The following is a 16,966-nucleotide window of genomic DNA, read 5'->3' as shown; positions in this document are numbered from 1 at the left end:
ATGAAGCAATGTAGTTGCTCACTGAAAAATGTATATTGAAAGTTCAGGCAAAAAATGTCACAGAGGTTCATTTGTCTTTCAAACTTTTACAAAATATTGAATAATGTCCATTAACATTAGACCTGTGAAGGCTCCATCCTGAAACCTTCACAGATTTCTCTCAGATGTGACCACACTGCCCTCTTCTTACCTCTTTTGAAATGTTGACAAATCTCATAAATGGACTTATTTGTTTGCAACATTTTTAGATGTTATGCTAACTGGGAGTATTGGGAAAAAAAAGTATGAATTGTCTTTTCCCGATTGTTCAGAGGTTTGTGAATTTCAGCACCAGACTTACTCAATTTGGGTTTTCTGTGAAGCTGCTATGGAGATCAGAGACTAGACTTTTTACCGGTTGCTTACCAGTAAAAATTGATGGGAGATGCTACTGCTTCTCATTATTATGATCAACTGGATGCCACTCAAGAGTTAATTCAGCTGTTGACAGACAACAGACACATACTGTACAAACTGTAGATGTGTGTGAAGGGAACTCTGTTTTCGATCACAAGGCAGTCAAAAAAAGTCACTAGAGTTAGAGCAAGCATTGTAGAAAAGCAAAGAATTGAAATATTACCAGATTGGTGAAAAAATAAATGCTATTACTGTTTGTAAAGGCAGCGTGGCCCATATTGAGCTCAGTGGTTCAGGGAGTGACCAAGAAACTGTAGAATATACATGTGTTAGTACTGCCTCCCTCTGGTCTATTCAAATATCACATGTTAGCATGCAAGGAGACTTCTATCCAAAGAAAAACGTTTCCTTTCAACAATATTAGCCTCATTTCTAATTATAGCACCCGACTTATGGAGATATGGGTCTTATACTTCACATTATTCATTGTGATCTAATAATCCTCTACTCACAGACAAAAGAAAACAAAAAAGAAAAAGTAAAGCAAAAACAAAAAACATAGAAAAAGAGAATGTTTTTGTTATTAAATGTTGAGGTTTTGATTCAAAATCTTGATTTGTGTCTTTATCATGGCTTTTATGACTGTCATGTACCTTTTTGCGGTTTTCTGATACTTTCTCTAATTGTATGGTATAGATCTCCAACTCTGAAACCAAACAAAATGCTTCCATGTTGGTGTTACAGGGAAATCTCGCACATCTTGAGTCTGAATACTTCTTGATTTGCTTGCATTATGCACTGGAGAAGTCCAGAAGGATATTAGGTAAACAAATTCAAATGATCACACAATCTCTCTCACACATACATACATACAGAGAGAGAGAGAGAGAGAGCGAGAGAGAGCGAGAGAGAGAGAGAGAGAAATAAAGAAAGAGAGAGATTTTTTTTTTTTTTTAATGTATTACTTTAAATAATAAAAATTAAAACAAATTCAAAAGAACACATTTTCAGTAGAATAAGAACAAATATTTATTGGAAGCCAGCAATAAAATGAGTACAGCACCACAATCACAGGCTAAAAGAAATAAACAGCTGCAAATTGGACCCTAAGCAAAGAGGCAAATAACAGGCAGGGAATATTTGGCTTGAAGAAAAAAAACAACAACAACAAAACCACCAACAAACAAACCCCTCTCATATTTCCTTCATATATCCATGTTTCTTTGGACGTTCTACAACTCTCTTCAAGTTCCACCACACATACAGTAAAAAAACAAAAAAGTATAACAAACTATCCCCCCCCCCCCGGCACAGACAGGCCTGCTTTGTGAAACCAAACATAACTATGAACCATCCGCTCATTAAGTCTTGTTCCAATACAAGAAGAAAACACCCAACACCGTTTGGTTCAGTGCGGTTTTACGCCAAACTCACCAATCTCAATGTGCTTTGTAAGAGTGACACACTTTCAAGTCAAAGTGACAACCAGGTACCGCGTCATTTCAGTCATTTTATCATCATTCTATCGACAAGGTTTCCCTGTTTTGGGCCACTAGGTGGCGATATTAACCCGCCTGCCTGTATCGAGCTACAGATCAGCTGTCAAATCAAAAACTACAGACTAAAGAAATGTGCATAATATATTGAAGGTGCACAACATATCGCAGCTGTGAGGCTTCCAACAAATCCATACTTACTTCATCAAAAAATAAAAGTTTGGCTACTTGATAACCATTAACTACAAGGTAAACGGATGTAAAACCATAGCATTGAACATTAAAAGGCATTCTTACTGATTAATGTTAATGAAAAAAAAAAAGAAATACTGTACTCACGAGAATCAAGTTACATTCAAGAAGAAATGATCAAGGCAAGATAGATGGAGTCTTTAAAATATATTAAATAATAGCCTACATATGGCCTAATGCTTATTTACAAGCTAAGCATAAACCTAAAATTACAGCGCGCAATAAATCACCTTCACAGATGAGAAAAACAAAAGAGGAAAAAAATATGATTTAAGACTATAATCCACAGCCTCTCCTAGGTTTACATCATCAGCGTTGCTGCTCATAAGCGACGTGTTGGCTCGCGGGCGGTCCCATCCACGACCACCGAGGCAGGAGACGGTCACAGAGACATGTCGTCGGACAGCGAGCACTCGGACAGCGAGCGCTCCCGCCGCTCGCGCGTGGTGATGTGGTTGAGGAGATCAATCGCCGTCACGACGCCAAACACCATCTGCCTCGGACAGGCCGACCCATCAGCCATATCTAGAGAGAGACAGAGATGTTTGTAGGAAGACAGTGATATGTACCAAGATGTTCATAGCACATTTGTTATGGTAATGATTAGCAAGGCCCCAGCATTTGGCTGATTGACGACGGGACGCTGAGAAATGGTCATCTTCCCTTTTGCTTATGTCTGGCAATTATACAAACTGAAACCCATCTGTTTGCAAAAAGTTATGCAACAACAGTATCTTCCTTTTACTAGAAGCCAAAGAGTTTTCTATTATCGTTTCAAGTGACTGTAGGATTGTTGCTAACTTTCCTTATTGGACTGGATTGGATCAGAGTTACACAATTATCTAGTTTCTTGGGACATTATTTAAAATAGGTAATGATAGAAAATAATTTTAGCTATTGATACATCACAGAAAATTACCTGAGTGAGCGATATATACATGCTGCATATCACTGACTTTGATAAAGTTAACTTTTCCCATAAAAGACAGCTTGGATTTGGTTGAAAGCACGAAATCTGCACATAAAGACTTGTATAGCAAAGGTATTCAGATCCATTAGGTTTTTGCACGTTTTGTTGTGCTAGTAACGCATTTCAAAATGTACTCAATCGTGATTATATTCTATCAAAGTGAAAACAAATTTGTAGAAATGTAAATTAAAGTCTAAAATTAAGATAACACAAATCTATTTTGTATACAGCTAAGTATTCAACCCCCTTTTGGTCTTAACTGCCACATTAGCAAACATTTGCTCAACATTTCTTATCTGTTACTTATACTGTTACTCTACTGTATTTCTTGCTAACAAAGCTAAGACCAGGTCCCTTCACTAGATCTGCACTAGCCGAAGCAAAGGGGTTACATTTTTATGCAAACACGTTTTCTCTGTTCTATTAATTTTATCAATTCACATACATTTCCTCAGTTTTGTTTTCTAGATAGAACAGAGTGCTTTGCATAGAACTCACACAGACAATCCAGAATAAAGGCATTTTGAAATAACTTCATAGCACAGTAAAATGTAACAAAAGTCAAGGGGTCTGAATACTTTTGCAAGGCACTGTACATGAGGCTCCTGGTGTGAACTGGTGGACTTTGGGTCAATTAGGTTGCCCCCCCAAAAAACACTGAAGCAAGCATTGGTGATTACGTCTTGTGTTCTCAAGGCTGTGAAAAAGATAGCTAAGCTTTTTCAGACTTATCATGTAACATACTGTATGTACATTTGACAAATCTTATCTAAGAGAGTCTATAAAGCCATGCTCAAGCAGCATTATCTGCTTTATTACAACTTATGAGGGGCAGTTTGCTAAAGGGACCCCCCTATACAGTGTTTGGATTGGCCGGGGCTGTTAATTTGGTGACTGGATAACTCACAGTCACTCGGAGACGAACCAGGAGACGCATTATTAATGACCCCTGAACCTTGCAGCTCTGAGTTTTTATTGGTCGAGAGAGGATGGTCACCTGGCCAACAGAACGGAGCAAATGTCCATGGGAAATGAGTTCTCTACTCATAGTGGCTCTCAAAGAGTGAGAAGGGGAAACTTTCTGAAAGGCTGAAAGACTTAAGCGAGGCACATCAAGAGTAAGGAATGGGAAAATGCGTGGGAAGGCAAGTGAGAGCATGTTGAAACAATGTAGAGAGAACAGCAATAACAAAACTAGTGTCATATTGAGGACAAAGTAGCTTACACTGGATCTGCTCATGCACCACCAGTGCAAAGTGGTCCGTCTCGAGGATACGGGACAGCTTCCCCAGGTTGTCTGTCAGGCGCACCTGAGAGCAAAGTGAGGTGAGATTGAATATATGGGCAATGAAATATGAAATATCCATTACATAAATATGTTTAATGTCTGCATTTCTGTTTGTCTGTCCACGCCATGCAACCATGCTCACGTGTTTCTACTCATGTGCGTGCATTTGACTGACCTGTTTGAATTGCTTGTAGAGCACCTTGCTGACGGGATCCGAGGGTCTGACTTTCCCAGCCAGCACAGAGGACAGCATGTTCCCCAGAGTCACCATTCCCAGGATCATACTGTGCAGAAACACACACACAGATAACAAACCCCTTTATCAGCTGCTGACAATTGTCCTTGTGATAATGTACTGTAACTTTAGAACAAAGAGATTTACCCTGACTCGTCAACAACGGGGGCCTGGTCGAACGCCTTCTCCTTCAGGATCTTAATTGTCTTCTGGCAGGACACTGAGGGCAGGACGGTGAGGGGGGCACACAGGTTCAGACCCTGGAGAGTTAGGTTCCACCACCTTATCAAGAGAGAGAGAGAGGGAGGGAGTGGGGGGAAGGGAAGGATGGACAGAGGAACAGAGACAGAGAAATGGGTGATTTAAAACCCATCCATGGTTTGGTCTAGTTGGCCGTTTTTACCCACAGGGGTGACTGATGTTTCTCACCAGGGTTTGGAGACCATCGGGTCCTCCGGGCTGAGGAAGCCCTTCTCACACATCCACTTGTCACTCAGGAACTTGGACCTGGAGGCAAAGAGACCAGCAACAAATTTAAGAAGATTAAGCTCAGGGTTTCAAGTCAGGCGCATGTCTTAAGTCAGCGGTCTCTAATCGTGTGCCATGCAGGGCTGAGAGTCTGCAGGTTTTCACTCCAGCCAAAGACTACAGCAGGTGATTTCACTGATTAGTTCTTCCTCTCTGGTTGCGCTAATCAGCAGTCTTTGGTCGGAACGAAACCTGCACATGATTGGAGACCCCCTGCCTTAGATGCCCCGCTCTCTCCATCTCTTGCTACATCTCTTACATGTAGTTGCGGATGGAGTCAGGCAGGATGACCACACAGCGCTGGCCCTCCTTCAGCTCCTGAGCCATCTTCACTGCTGCTGCCATGGCTGTGCCAGAGCTGCCGCCTGCAGAAACACGCATTATATAAAATGCGTAATTAGAGGGAGCTAATGAACAGGGCATTCATAACCTATATATGATTGTTGGCAAACCTCAGTGGCATCAGTTGGCAAGTGATCAGAACCTACCGCATAGAAGCCCCTCCTCTCTGATCATCCTGCGTGACATGGCAAAAGACTCTTCATCGTGAGACTTATACCATATGTCGATCACCTAAAAAAAGTGGGCAGGGAAAACCAGGAACTCAGAGCTCTCATATTCACGCATGTCATGCATTTCGTGCTCAAAACACAACAACTGTGGCTGAATTATAAAAAGCTCTGAATTGCTGGAAAAAAGCATATATGCGCATGCATACACACACAGAACACACTCACACTCACAGATCTGTCCATCACTGTGGGGATAAAATCGTATCCAATGCCCTCTACTTCATATAGACTCTTATTGGTTTCATTCAAATCTTCTGGTTCAGCCAGGATCGAGCCCTCAGGGTCCACACCCACAATCTAAAACCAAACACAGACAAGACTGATGATCCTGTGGAAATATTGTCATTGATGTTTGTATGAGCAGAATATAAGCACATAGGCCCACTGATGGTTATTTAAAGCTCTGATTATGCGTTCTGAGTTGGTAGGAGGGGCCACTTCTGTTGGATGAGATGCAGTTGCATGCTGTCGTAAAAAGTCCTCTACTTAACCTGAAAACGCTTTGAGTTTAGTTTAGTTGGAGTGAAAACCTGCGTACTCTTGGCCATCCATTACACATAGCTGCCTATCTCTGAACTAGATCATTTGTAACTTCACTGTTAAGGATATACGTACATTGAGTGTACATTGAGTACATTGAGTGATGGCTTTACATGCAAAGTTAATAAATATGAATCTTTATGATGATGGTTCTTTGGAGACGGCCTCCCTTGAGAGATCAGGCTAAGTGTTATGGCTCTTTGCAGTATAGAACTGTGCATTTTGTGCTTTGATACATGGGTTATTGATTAGCTTTGAGTAAAATTCCATTGACAGGTAGAGATGAGGTCAACATAAGTCTATCTATTAGCGAACCATGGCCATAGATTTATATAAAAAATTAAAGAAAATTTAAAAAAAAGGCAACTGAAAGAGGTTGTTGATCACAGTGGAGTGTGTGCCTTGCCTTGATGTTGGGGCACTTCTCCTTCAACTTCCGGGCAATACCAGTGATGGTGCCACCGGTACCAGCTCCAGCCACCAACATGTCCAATTTACCTGAAAGGAAAAGCACCTTTGCTTTTCTAAACTGCATAATGAGATTCATTATTGGGTACTTATTTGTGCCTAAAATATACCAGAGAAAACAATGCAATATTCTGTCATGTGTCAATCTTTCATAAAAAAAAAAATCTGAGCACAAACCATCACACTGCTCCAGGATCTCCTCGGCTGTGGTATCATAGTGAGCCAAGGGGTTGGATGGGTTACGGTACTGGTCGAGGATGTGCGAGTTGGGAATCTCATTCTTTAGACGCCAAGCCACACCCACATGGGATTCTGGTGAATCAAAGCTTGCAGAACTAGGGGTGCGCACAATCTCTGCCCCAAGAGCTCTCAACACATCCACCTGGAAGATAAGGTCGGATTTCAATTAAGACGCTGGCGCAAAATCTGCCACATAGGGAATTATATAAAAATAGCTGCCTCACCTTCTCCATACTCATCTTCTCAGGCATGACGATGATGCAGCGATAGCCTTTCACTGCAGCTGCCAGGGCGAGGCCAATACCTGCCATCAACCAGGGACAGACAGGTGGTCATGGTTTGGCCATGTCACAAACAGATGTATGCTACTGACTCTGTGCTTTTACGAGATATCTAAAACCTGGTCAACTCATAAACTAATGGAATGTTAGTGAGGCTGACAGTTGACAAGGCTTGATGTTCACATGGTTACAGTGGGGATCAAACCTGTGATCTTTAAGTTATGGTTTAGTCTCTCTAGCCACTAGGCTATGCTGCTGCCAACAAGGCATGTTGATTGCTGAGGCACCAACTTTTCTCCAAGTTTTTCTGGATTTGGCCGCAAGTCAAACATTAAATGAGTGTCTACTTTGCATCCTGCATGTTTCCCCATAATGCACCTGTGTTGCCAGAGGTGGGCTCGATGATTGTGTCTCCTAGTTTGAGGATCCCAGCTCTCTCGGCATCCTCCACCATCCGCAAGGCAATTCTGTCTTTCACACTGCCTCCTGCGTTGAAGAACTCACACTTGGCCACTACACACACACACACACACACACACACACAGAGAAGGGAATTTTGAGTCACTGACTACTATGGTTACCAAGTGTGTTTGTTTCATTTTGAGTCTTAAAGTATATGTAGTACCTGTAGTATGTGAATTTTTTGCATCATTTTTATTCATTGTTACGGAAGCACTGTCGCGGCACCAGGGGAAACAAACCAATTAAGCTAAACACCCTTATTTCTTAAATCCCTGCACAATCAATTAGTCTACTTCATACTTTGCAACACCAGCCACTACAGTAAAAGCTGACCGAGCCAGAGGGTATTATGGGAAATGACTGAGCTAACATGAGCTGATTTTGGAAACGCAAGTAGGGAGGGGTCGTCCAAAGGTCCAGAACTTCTCATGCGCACATTCTCTCTCCCTTGCACTCAGAAACCAGAAACCCATAACTATGCACTATGAAACTTTCCTTACACACGTACGGCAACACAATAGCCAAATGGCACAAATTCTTACGAGCTACAAATCCGCTGTGAACTAGACAGAGCAAAGAGTAATCCCAGTCACGTGAAAACCATGGAAGTATTGAAACAAGGTTCTTTGTCTCATTAAGCCATGGGAACAAACTAGGGCTTGACTTCCAACAATTAAGGGAGAGTAAAAAGGCATTCTTTGGGAGGCTTAAACTGATGCCTATGACAGGGCTCATCCTCGGTGAACCCAAAAACCCCACAGGGCTGCAAGTACAAGATGGTACAGCTGGGGAAATACTGTACCGATCAGGTCTCCACCGGCCCAAACACCTTGCTGTTGGTTAAAAGAGCGTACCTGCTGTAGAAATCACCCGGACATCTTCATACAGGAGGTTGGCCAATATGTGCAACAATGACATGGGCCAAGTTGTCATCTAGATTCTGAAAAGGAGTACATGACATTTCTCTTTTCTCCTATGATTCCTCTTTCAGTTTGACCCCAGCTTCTGAACACGGATGCGGATGGAACCAATCATATGGCTGTCACCCTATACCAGCCACCGCTTCATGCCGCCCCCCCCCCCCTCTCTTCCATTTTGACCATGTTGGCTCCATCTCTGCCAGTCAAAAGAACAACAAGTCTTTCATGTTTACCTCCCCGTCCATGGGAGCCCACAACCTCAGACAAACCCCTACAGTCACACAGCGGGAGAAAGAGGGACACAAACAAGACACATAATACCTTAATGTTCCCTTGTTAACAAGCAGGGAGTAGGGAGTCAATCGGGAAAGGGAGAGTGGTATCAAAGGTCCCTGATAAAAGCAGTGAGGGCTCTCCCATTTGCACGTATCACTTTAGCAATTCCTCCATTTTTAAGTATAATGTTTGTCTGCATGCCATATTGCCTGAAAGAAGCCTTTCATAGCCTTGTGCCCAAAGATGGTACGGTGGTTAAGACCTGACTTTGTAATCTCAAGTACTGCTGAGCTACGATCAAATCCATCCGCAGCATTTTTTCTGTGTCCCTTAAACTCTGTAACCTTCTCAACTTTCTTGCTGTTCCGGTAGAAGAGAAAGTTACTGATGTTAGAGGAGCAGAGTGCCTTCGCTCCCTGAAAGGAAAAAAAAAACAAAACTTGATCCTTACAGACCCTGTCCATCTTCCCCATACCATTTACACCACCAGGTGTCTGGGTTACGTGACACCTGTTGGCTTTGTGACACAAAATAACTGTGGGACAGCCAGCTGATGCTCCACAATATGTAAATCACTCAGTGACACACACACACACACACACACACACACACACACACGTCTATGAGTTATTTCAGGCAAAAAATTCCAGGTCTGAGTTGGTGTCAAACTGGCCCATGAATACAAAAGATGAAAAACAAAAGCTGATATCAAGACCAATTCGGAGACAGTAGTGTAAAAATATGAATTCATACAAACAGTGGAACAGAATATGTTTTATAAAATGTTTTGTAAAACAATTTGGCCAGATACACCTATAGCCATTGCATTTCCTTTTGTGTGTGATAACAAGCACAGACTTCTCTCATAGCCTACTTTTGTTTGATTTTGAAATATTGCATCTCATTGCTTTTGTGATTAGCAAGTATCATGCTTTTAACAAGTGCGTACTGGATATGTTTCACAAGTATATGGGAATATTCACCTGGATATGAGTGTGTCTGCGTATCTTGACGTTGTGTATAAGCTGTATGAATGCAGTTACTCACAGATCTCACACTTGAGTCCAAACGCTTTGGGGATCTTGTTCAGGCGAACAAGTGGTGTGTCTCCAATCCACTTGAGGATGTTGGGGAGGATGCTGGGAGCCTTGGTGCTGTGATGTAGAGGACAGAAACTTGTATATAACCTTATAACTTATTCAGATATGTAGTGGTTCAAAATCCCAAACCTTCCCCAAAAGGAAGTACCAGTTGGAACAGTGAACAAAATTTACTTCTTACCTATCAGAATGAAACGTATTAATCATGTTAATATTCATTTTTTGACAATAATTTTTGATAATTCTGTAGTTGAAATGTGTAAATGAACTAAGGAAGTATGTTGGTAAAAATGTGCTACTTTGCATCTTAATTGGAATACGATTTTTTGTTTTGTCATATTTTTTTCTTGATTAGTTATGCCAAAAACATCGGTTTGTTCACCAATATATAAGCATGTAATTTGTGATAAGCTGTGACCCATTTGGCTCTCTAAAAACAAAAGCCAAATGCAGCTTATTGATTACTAAAAACATCCCAAAATGAAAATGGCACAACATATCAAGAAAACCTTCTGTAAATAACTAATGTTTAAGTAAAAAGTAACATTTCATGCCTATACCTTTAGGGTAAATATGTAAACAATTTACCATCTGCACCTTTAAGACACACTGGGAGACTGAACCGTCACAACGAGATAACAAATGCCTCACCCACAATCCTCTCACATAGTAGCTGAAAAGGCAGTACTGTTACACCAAGGTTGCGTTTTAATTTATGCTCCATTATGCAATCAACAGTGGAAGCAAGATAAAAACGTCTCAACAAATGACAGTTTCAGTATTTTCAGAGGTTTTGTTACAGTGTTTGTGTCTCACCGTGCTGAGTGGCTATGAGGAGACTCAGAAACAGGCATGCCCAGCCTCCAGGTGCATCTACTGGACAAATCAGGGCGGATCCAGCTCCTCTTATCAATAGCCACATCTCCGTTCTCCAGCTCGTTCTCACTGCCGCCCCTGTTGTCTTGGGACGATCCATTCCGAACCTTGTGACTGCCCTGGTCTCCATTTTTCACTATGTTAGCATCCCCATTCATGTGGGTCTCAGAAAAGGACTTTTGCACTAGAAGGGCATCTGCATTTATGATGGACACCGCATTGGTCATGGCATCTCCACTGAGGAGAGTGTGTGCATTAAGAAGCTTAGCTGCATGGGGGCAGATAGCAGGAACAGGACCAGACTCTGTACTGGAAGGAACAGAAGGCATGGCTCACCTGTGAGGAGACAGGACATGTGTTACAACACTCACACACACCTTAAGCAACCTTTTCAATCTTTTCTTACCCCAAGGGAGACTACAGAGAGACACATGGTTCAACATAAAAACACAGCTAAGTAAGGTAACCTGACGGCTCATTTGTATAAGAAGACAGAGGGTGAATTTGGTGACACATAACCAGAGTTATCACTAGAACAAGGTCCAAGTGGTCTACGGATTCAGTTAGTATCCATCCACAGTTACTATAGTTCAGACCACACTGACATGCAGAATAGCCAAATAATATTTTCTTTGTACAACAAAAGACAAAACAGATAGTCATCTACTAAATGCATCAACACAGTGCATAATGCACAATCAGCTGATTAGTTGGCTCCAGAAAATGCAAAATGTGCAAAGTCACCATCAAAGACAGGATAGCTAAACATAGCTAAATGCCAAATAGAAGTTCCAGGTACAAATAAAATGGAGTTGACATCATCTCCTTGTTTATTGTGCAGCTATTCATTTTATATCAAGAGTAAGATATCTGACAGTTCTTTTGGTATTGTTGGGGTTTTTTTTTGTTTAAATGGCTCAGCATCCTGAGCCTTATTGCTGAGTTCATATTCCCCCATGAAGGCCTTGAGGAGGGTTAAGACTTATGAAAAGCCTCCTCCAGGAGCCATCCAACCACCTGGCAGCAGACTTTTAAGCCACTGAATGATAAAATTTGTAGTTGCACTGACAGAAAGTTCAACCATTCGGTACACCCATACAGCATGATGGGCTGGATGGCAGAGGAAGGATCAATATTATTCCATACAGTCCAGGATAACATGAGTCGACCGATATGGGTTTTTGCACTCAATGACCTTAATGCCACAAAACAGGCTGTGCGGTATTAACAGTTAAGGCTGGTGTGTGCCTCTATCTCTGGGCTGCACATGGTAGAAAATACCACCCAACAGGTTTTCTTGGTGGGCTGTAAGGTAGCCAAGCCATTAAGATGAGGCTGTTACATAATATAGTACACAGTATCTATCCACAGTGGCAGCTGCCTGAAATCCTCTGGGAAGGTAAAATGTGCACACACACACACACACAAACAAACACGTGCATACAGAACACATGCTGGTCAGCAAGTCAAGTAACAGCGAAGGAAAAGCTGACCCACAGAAAAACAAAAAGAAACAACATATTTGTACCAACAACAACAACTCTCTGTAGGAGAACCTCAGGTTATAGCAGCTAACAAACACCAAAACCATTTCCTTTTACTACGACACTATGAATAGATTTGCTCTGTGACTGCGTCCTTTAAGCAGCTCAGCTGGTGTCATGGCCCTGCAACCTGAAGCCCCTGCACCCATAGGGGTGTGTCTCTGTGCCGCAGCCGACACCGCTCCTCGTGAGTGTGGCAATAACGCAATGTGCAGAAACTGATACTGCACAGTACTCAAGACGACCAAAGCTCAAACACATGAGTACCCTCACCCTCACGTACATAACAGATTAGACAGTGAGACAGCAGTGAATATGAACTAATGAAGACCAAGAGGATTACATGAACATTATATACACACACACACACACACACTTCACAATAACTTGGGCCCCGGACTTAGACCCTTCCCCTAACCGGCAGTAATAACTGAACTCCACAGACTATGTGAATATGTACAGTATATATACAGTATTTGAATGAATGAATGCATTTTTTCCTATATATACATATTTATTATTATTATTGTTAGTAGTATTATTCACATTCATTTGCATTATTTGCACTGTCTCTATAGTTTTATAGTATGTACATTACCTTTATTTATCTTATTACCTCCTCCTTTTTATTAACTTCCGTATTTATTTTTCCTTGGTACTGTTCTGCCAGTTGCTGCTGTGGCAACTGAATTTCCCCAAGGGGATTAATAAAGTGCTATCTTATACCTAATTTTCAAATAGTAATATAACATGATGGTGAAAGAGCCATTCTTTGTTTCATCAGCAACAGGATGAAGTCATCCTCCCCAACAAACTTCAACAGTCCAACTAAACATTTATTTTTACCAGGGCTCTAAAAGAAGCTAAAGATAAAGAAAGAGCCAAGACACTCCCTGAATGAGGATTTTTGGTACAAACTCCCACTGGGCAGGATCTACCAAAGGGGGAAGGGGGGGTGTAGCACCTAATAATGTAATAATTTCCTGAAAATGTAATAATGCCTGAAAATGTAATAAAATTTGCACTTAACTTGATCGAAAATGTAATAAAACCCAATAATGTAATAATTTGACCAATAATGTAATACAATGTCCTGACTGATATTGTAATAACATTTTATCGATAATGTAATACCTTTCAATATAATAAAACCCAATAATGTAATAAAATGTTGTAATAACATTTTATTTTTATATTTCATGTTTGGAAATGTAAACTCTAGGCTTTATGTAGAATTTGAAATTTACAACAGATGGCAAGTGGTATGTTGTTATCAGGCAAAGATGCATAAACTAAAATCCCTACCAATGGGAAATGAACCCGCCCATACCCATGCTGATTGGTCGTTGTGCAAGGATCGTCCATTAGACCAGAGTGGATCTTAGATTAGACACCATCAGAAGATTTGTAAAAAGTAGAAACTTTTTGACTTTTACTCAATTGCACCCCCACGGATTATGATGGGGGGATCCAATCACAGATTTTCTAGTTTTAAAGGGGGGGCCTGACCAAAAAAGTTTGAGAACCACTGCTTTAACATAATGTCTGGGTACTTTTTACACTCCTGGTGATTTATTTCCTGATAAGGCAAAGTTAACATCACTTCTAAAATCTAGCCTGAAGCCTACCACTTTATCCTCATATCCTATAAAACTCTTTCTGATATCCTACAGAAATCTGCAGAAATTGATGCTGTGACATTTCATACTGTACCTTGCCAAGTGATCATATCCTATAGGGAGGAAACTTCAAAGCAGTGTGTAGCTAGTGCTGGAGGTATTTTGTGTAGCTAGCGCTGGAAGTATTTTCAGTTTAGCTCCACTAGAGCTCCACCTAGTGGCCAAAATGATTGGCTGTTCGTTATATTATTTTGACTTAATGAGGAACACGCAGAACGACAATGTCAATTCTCATAAAGTACCATGTCATTTTGAAGCAGAAAGTGTCAGGTTGACAGTATATGTCAACTGACCACTATGTCACTTGATATAGAGCAGGGTTTCCCAAACCTCTCCTCGAGTACCCCTTGTCCTGCATGTTTTAGATCTCTCCCTGCTCCAACACAGCTGATTCAAATGATGAACTCTTTATCAACCCCTGAAGCTGCTTGTTAACAAGCTGATCATTTAAATCAGCTGTGTTGGAGCAGGGAGAGATCTAAAACATGCAGGACAAGGGGTACTCGAGGAGAGGTTTGGGAAACCCTGATATAGAGGATGATGTCAATTTACAGAGGGTGTATTGCCTTTGATCAAAGGATATCAGAACATACCAGGAGACACATTTTAATCTTGTCACTGCCTTATCTTGTAAAATGACACAGTGACTGAGGCTGAAGCACTCACAGTGATCTGGAATAGGAGGATTTTATCCAAATCAGATGAAGGTGTTCAAAGGTTAATCTGTAAAAGTGAGCTATGGCACACGACTGGCTCAGCTATGGACAATGAAGTCTATATTAGGCTTAATACATGTTCATCTAAAATGGATGGAACTGTTAAAAAAATAAAGCTTGTGTCACATCCAAAGTAATAAGGAGCCCAAGTGTCAGAAAGTGTCTCCAAACACATTTGGAGATGCAGCTTTGGAAAAGGACATTGAAATGATAGTCTCTTGTCTTGTGCCCAGGCCTAACTGTTTGTAGTTTTCAAAAGCTATTCCATGTAGGATACACTGGCCTTGATGGGCTGATTATTGAGACTAACTTTAAGATGTATTAACTATTAGGCTAAATAACTAATGATGTAGATATTGCTTCTTATTTTAAAGCCGTATTTGTTATAATACTATACACGAACACCTTTTCTTCTCTGTACAAAGCAATATAAGATTTAATCAGTGATGGGAAATGACATAGCAGTATCTGAATAAGCCATGGGTCCGACTATCACCAGGCTACGCAGCCACCGATCATTTCATTTCATTCAGTACCTTTTTTTCTTTTATTAATTCAACAGACAGCCCCAACTGCAACCAAATGACAAAATTCTTTAGTTGCACTGATATTAGCCTACATCAGTCTTTGTGAGTTATTCTTCAGTTAGAAATGCGAAATGTTAAACGTATTACAACCGATTACAACCTTATAATTCGCGGATTTCAATGGGAAACTGATTGTTGGTGTATAACATCCCTGGTGTCATGTCCCAAATCTAAACAGACCACACTGGTGTAATTTTAGCATTAGTCTTGAAGATGATGCAATAACCGCACAGATTAACATTACGGTGATGGGCCACCAGTCTGAGGATGCTGTGGCGTAGCTGCGTTTCATCAGCCACTGGTAGGAGCCTCAAGTTACATTACAACAGCAAAATGTAAATTATTAATTCTTATTCGGGATACTTATAAAAAAAAAACACACACAGAACAATACAGTTGGGTCAAGAAACCGCAATGCCATTGTCTGCGCAGCCTAAGTGATGGAACGCACGTGCTGAATCACTCTGAGAAAACAAATCTTAACCATACCTTATTACAACGTTAAATGTTTAATTAGAGAGACGCGCACTCACCTTTTCGTCAATAAAAGCGTGGCAGGTGGGTTCAATTACAAATCTGACCTCCCGTCCAGCGCAGACAGACTGCATCAGCCCGCAGCTCACACGTTTTAAAGGGAGACATCGCAAGCGAACCCGATTGGACAAGCCCACTCTGATGTCGTCGTGGATTGGCCGGAGTGGGGGCGTTTATGTCTTCGCCCTCCAATCAGCGCTCACATACTTGTCGGGCCCCCGCCTCGGACCGAGGACTCTCCAATAAAGAGGCAATTTAAATGTTTGAGGTTGGTGAGCCTGGCATGCTCGAAACATGTTCTCCAAAACAAACTCGTTTTTGTTATCAGTAAGGTCTTCAAGTAGGCCTACAGAAACAAGCCACTTGTCTGTATCTGGGGCCAGTTGCATAAAGATAGACCTTAAGTCAGACTTGCTATTAGGCTATATTTACCTGTTCCTACCACTTCTTGATTGTTGTAGATCTTTAATGGGTTGTTTGTTTCTCTAAAGACTATCTCTCTTCTTCTTCACTCTGACAGTTAGGCCGACTTGTTGCTGTGGCAACAAAATTCTTAGCCCAGGCTTAGGCAGGGGGGAGGGGCTAACTTTACTACCTCAAAATAATATACCTCAAAATCAGTCTTAATATTTAAGCAACACTGCCTTACTTAAAGTAAGGCAAGTAGCCTTAGTAACAAGGAAGGCCTCCATGGTTTGTTCAGTTCATGAACTGAACAACTGAACAAACCATGTGTTGGAGGCCTTACTAAAAACAGTGTAGCTGGTAAAATATCAAATGCAGGCTGTTTGTTGTTTATTTTTTTCCTGAGAAGCACAGTCTTCTTTCAACCCTGTGCTGTTGCAGCGTGAGCCAACCTTAATTTACTTTGCAGTGGCCAGTGCCAGATGTGGCTCCAACACAGAGAGCCTGCTCAACAACAAAAACATGTGGTTATGAAGACTTCACAGGCCTTTTCAAATTTGTGTGCGCAGGCGTTTTCCTAGACCCAGGTAAACATCATGGC

At 41.3% G+C, this 16,966-nt stretch overlaps 1 protein-coding gene across 1 annotated transcript; it reads right to left on the bottom strand.

The window, feature by feature from the left end:
- Positions 1–1,452: 1,452 nt before the first annotated feature.
- On the bottom strand, positions 1,453–16,014 carry cbsb (cystathionine beta-synthase b). The gene is made up of 15 exons (XM_071516153.1): positions 15,960–16,014; positions 10,841–11,236; positions 9,972–10,078; positions 7,645–7,779; positions 7,210–7,289; positions 6,923–7,127; positions 6,684–6,775; positions 5,909–6,034; positions 5,654–5,738; positions 5,425–5,530; positions 5,067–5,144; positions 4,785–4,919; positions 4,578–4,686; positions 4,340–4,424; positions 1,453–2,669 (listed from the first exon to the last, which is right to left on the bottom strand). Exons 2-15 carry the CDS (start codon positions 11,227–11,229, stop codon positions 2,527–2,529), a joined length of 1,875 nt encoding a protein of 624 aa, XP_071372254.1. The 5' UTR covers positions 11,230–11,236; positions 15,960–16,014; the 3' UTR covers positions 1,453–2,526.
- Between the last annotated feature and the right edge of the window lie 952 nt (positions 16,015–16,966).

This window comes from Centroberyx affinis, unplaced genomic scaffold (assembly GCF_046629955.1).
Source record: "Centroberyx affinis isolate AG114_WGS23_722 - 3 ecotype Tasmania unplaced genomic scaffold, CSIRO-AGI_Caff_v1 ptg000393l_1, whole genome shotgun sequence".
Taxonomy (NCBI): Eukaryota; Metazoa; Chordata; class Actinopteri; order Beryciformes; family Berycidae; genus Centroberyx; species Centroberyx affinis.
Note: the sequence above shows the minus strand (reverse complement) of the source record. Positions and strands in the feature narration are given on the sequence as shown.

Coding starts and splice junctions, on each gene's coding strand:
- cbsb (XM_071516153.1), bottom strand. CDS start 11,229: ATGCCTTCTGTTCCTTCCAGTACAGAGTCTGGTCCTGTTCCTGCTATC. Junction 4,920..5,066: donor CCGATGGTCTCCAAACCCTG/GTGAGAAACATC, acceptor TCTCTTGATAAG/GTGGTGGAACCTAACTCTCC. Junction 2,670..4,339: donor GGTGCATGAGCAGATCCAGT/GTAAGCTACTTT, acceptor GTCTCTCTCTAG/ATATGGCTGATGGGTCGGCC.